The following is a 3,293-nucleotide window of genomic DNA, read 5'->3' as shown; positions in this document are numbered from 1 at the left end:
GCCATAATGCGCATATTCTCCACCTGCTAACGAGACAACTGGAGCATCAGTCGGCGTACGTTTTAGCGTTCTGATATCTTTTGGTAGACCTTCAATTTTGTCGCTTAATAAGTCCAATAATTTATTAGCATGTACATTGGACACATTGCTCTCTAYAAACCATGCAGCTAAACGTTTATTGAAATCAATAACGGCGCMATCGGACGAGTTCTCACTTTCATCAGAAATATAATCATCGTTTGGCAACAAGGAATCTAAATTATTCTGTGCTTCAGGCACAACCTCCTGTTCCACAAATTCACTCTGGGTACGTACAGAACTTGCAGCCGCACCGTTTCATAGATGTTTAAAAATTTCGAAGCTCCTGCGCACAACACTTTTCTTCTTTTTTGCTGCAGACATTAAATAAGTAGATTATTACCTTTTTTAATAGCAAATGATAATTAAAGGTATCAAACGCACTTAATTTAACAATTTTAATATCATAACTTATTAGCACAATCTTCTGCGGCTAGAACTACACGTTTTGCTTAAATTTATGAAACACTTGCATTTGCAAGTAAATTGTCAACGACGTTCGCAAAACACTTGCATTTGCAAGCAAATTGTCAACGACATTCCCAAAACTCTTATTTATGCAAGCTTGCTGCAATCTTAATTTACAAAACACTTGCCAATATGTTTGCTGGGTACATATTTAAGAGTAGTAGTACATGTCAACTCTTTATGCTCGAAACACTTCGCAGACTTTGGGTTCGTTATCTTCTATGTTAACGTGGCCTTGGATTATTAGAAGTATTTAGTCATCACATCATCATATACATACATATACATACTATATATGTAACTATATTATCTTATTTATTATTTGCAGTTTGGGATTTCAACATTGGTTTGCTTGGTGTTGCAGGCTGAAAATATTTATATGGCCGGTAATGATTGTACCCTTACTAATGGAAACAAAGGTAAATGGCGATATTTCCTGGATCAAGTTGCAACGTCCCTAAATCGAACGATTCAAAACCATACAGTTTGTGCAGAAATCGAGTCGGATTCAATCCAACCGTTGATGAATCATTTTGCACGTTTTGAAGATCTAAAACTTGATTCCCTACTGGCACTTATTACTCAGGCCAGACAGCAAATTAACTAAAATGATGCAGGTGCATAATAATTTAGAAACATAAACTTATGAACGATCGGATATGAGATTGCAAAACCTAAAGTTGAACTAAATGACTCATTTTCAAAAAAACTGTAACTGTAAACTGAAAAATTTGTTAAATATTTGCAAATTATTCAAAAGAGATTTATGCAGAAGTATGCACATTACTAAAATATCTTGGACTATATAACCTGTGAACATGGCAACAGTTGAATGCATAATATTGTTAAAAATTTGATGTCCAGGTTAGCAACAAATATGGTCTTATCAAATAAGGCTTGTCCTTGGCTGATATAACAGAAAATATAACCGAATATGTAGTTTTGGTAAAGTAGCTTCATCTTCTATGTTTCAACGTTTTATTTAATGCAGATAATCGATCTGCTTGTCTGTTTGTCTTAAATCCATTTTTAAGTTAAAATTTGTATTTTTATCACTTTTTTTCTAAATTAATAAAACCTTGCACTCTTAATTTTTAACGGATCTGTCACCGCTATTGAAATAAGCAACTTTACCAAAATAACATTTTTGTAGATATATTAATAGAGTTTGTCAATCTTTAGCTGACGATTTAAAGTTACATAAAGAAATAACAAGAATTTTGAAATAATTGTCCTTTTTATCATTGACTTTATGTATATTTATGGTTTTTTGGTGTTTTGTAAATATTTAAAATATACATGAACTTAGTATTAGGATCAAATTTTATTTAACACAAGAGATGAATATATTGATATCTATTATAGAAACAAATTTGTATGAACTAAAAAATAAGACGAAGGCATATGCAATGAGACTAATTTCTAGTAGTCGTGACATTTTTTAATCCGTATCTTCTTTCCTAATTCATAAATATAACAAATACATTCATAAAAAGAAAATAAATAGATAAATGCTTCGTTGGTGCTTCTATTCTCAAATTGAATATAAATTGTATCAATAAAACRAATTATGTTACTACAGAATACTTACATAAATGCATATGAAAAGCATTTCTATGCATGAAGCTTTAGATATATGCATATATTCACATATTGACGGACATTTAGATACGCGTAAAATTTATTTATCCATTCATTCATCAATCCTGATCCCGTTTTAACCGTGTTCGAATTTTTAAACAAATGTAAAAATAAATATTTTTCAATAATAACATTTAAGAATGGTAAAATTTTGTCATTTTAGTAATGGTATGGGCATATAGACATTCAGCTCATTTTGCTTAGTTATCTAACAATAATTTGTAAAATGGCGTTCAAACAATGACTTCAGTTAGGCAACTATTTTCTTTTATGATCTAAAGTGAAGTTTTTACTCATTTAAATAGACGGTTTACATGCATAGCTACTAGTGGAAAAATATAACAAATGTACTGGATAAATATTATAAGTTGAAACTCTACTTTGTGTTCAATCACTGGATGCTGTAAGTCACATTTTTATGGCTATCTACTGGTCTCTATTTCTTATATAAATAACTTAACATTTTATTACACTTTCTTGGAGTTTCTATATTTCATTTACACTTAAAGAGGCAACACTCTAATTAGAAGTGCTTCTGCCAACCAGGCTGGAGAAATATTCTAGGAATTAATCACCTTTAGTGGCCGCTTCTTTTCGTAGAATTTCGAGAATTACGCCTGTACATTAGGAGCTTGAAATGCCGTCCCACAGTTCACGTATACCGAGTTGCTGATGAGTGCACTCGGGAGTGCAGGAGACCAAGTCGAGCAGAAAATCTTTCGGCTGTCTGTTGTGATTGCAGCTTCTCGACGTGGAATCTTTCTTGTTTATTGGCGTGCGATTTTTGCTGCCAGAGGCGGGAGCGTATCTTCGCTGCAACAAGATATGGTCATAGTCACATGATCCATCTGGTGGTTGTCTTTTCGATCCGGAGATAGCCAAGGGTAGAATATAGATTACGGAATTGAGATTACGTCAAGTATTTACCATATATAAAATGAAGTGTGCAGTCACGAGGTGCAATAATTATTATGCAAATTAAATTCGAGTTTTATCAGTTTTCCTAAGGATATAAAAGTTGGCAAAAAAATATGGAACTTTTTTTGTAGACAAAATAAATTCCACAATCATAATAATTATAATTTCTAATTTTTTTTTTAAATATT

General features: G+C 32.0%; 1 protein-coding gene across 2 annotated transcripts in view; it reads left to right on the top strand.

Annotated features, from left to right (window-relative positions):
* LOC108975131 overlaps positions 1–2,085 on the top strand; it is a 9,177-nt gene extending 7,092 nt beyond the window's left edge. For both annotated transcript variants that reach the window (XM_018943434.1, XM_018943433.1), the window contains one exon: positions 875–2,085. In XM_018943434.1, the coding sequence (XP_018798979.1) occupies positions 875–1,153 (279 nt within the window). In that variant the 3' untranslated portion in view covers positions 1,154–2,085. The remainder of the gene's footprint in view (positions 1–874) is intronic.
* Positions 2,086–3,293: the final 1,208 nt, after the last annotated feature.

The sequence above is a fragment of the Bactrocera latifrons genome, unplaced genomic scaffold (assembly GCF_001853355.1).
Source record: "Bactrocera latifrons isolate USDA-ARS-PBARC rearing strain unplaced genomic scaffold, ASM185335v1 scaffold_616, whole genome shotgun sequence".
Lineage (NCBI taxonomy): Eukaryota > Metazoa > Arthropoda > Insecta > Diptera > Tephritidae > Bactrocera > Bactrocera latifrons.
Note: the sequence above shows the minus strand (reverse complement) of the source record. Positions and strands in the feature narration are given on the sequence as shown.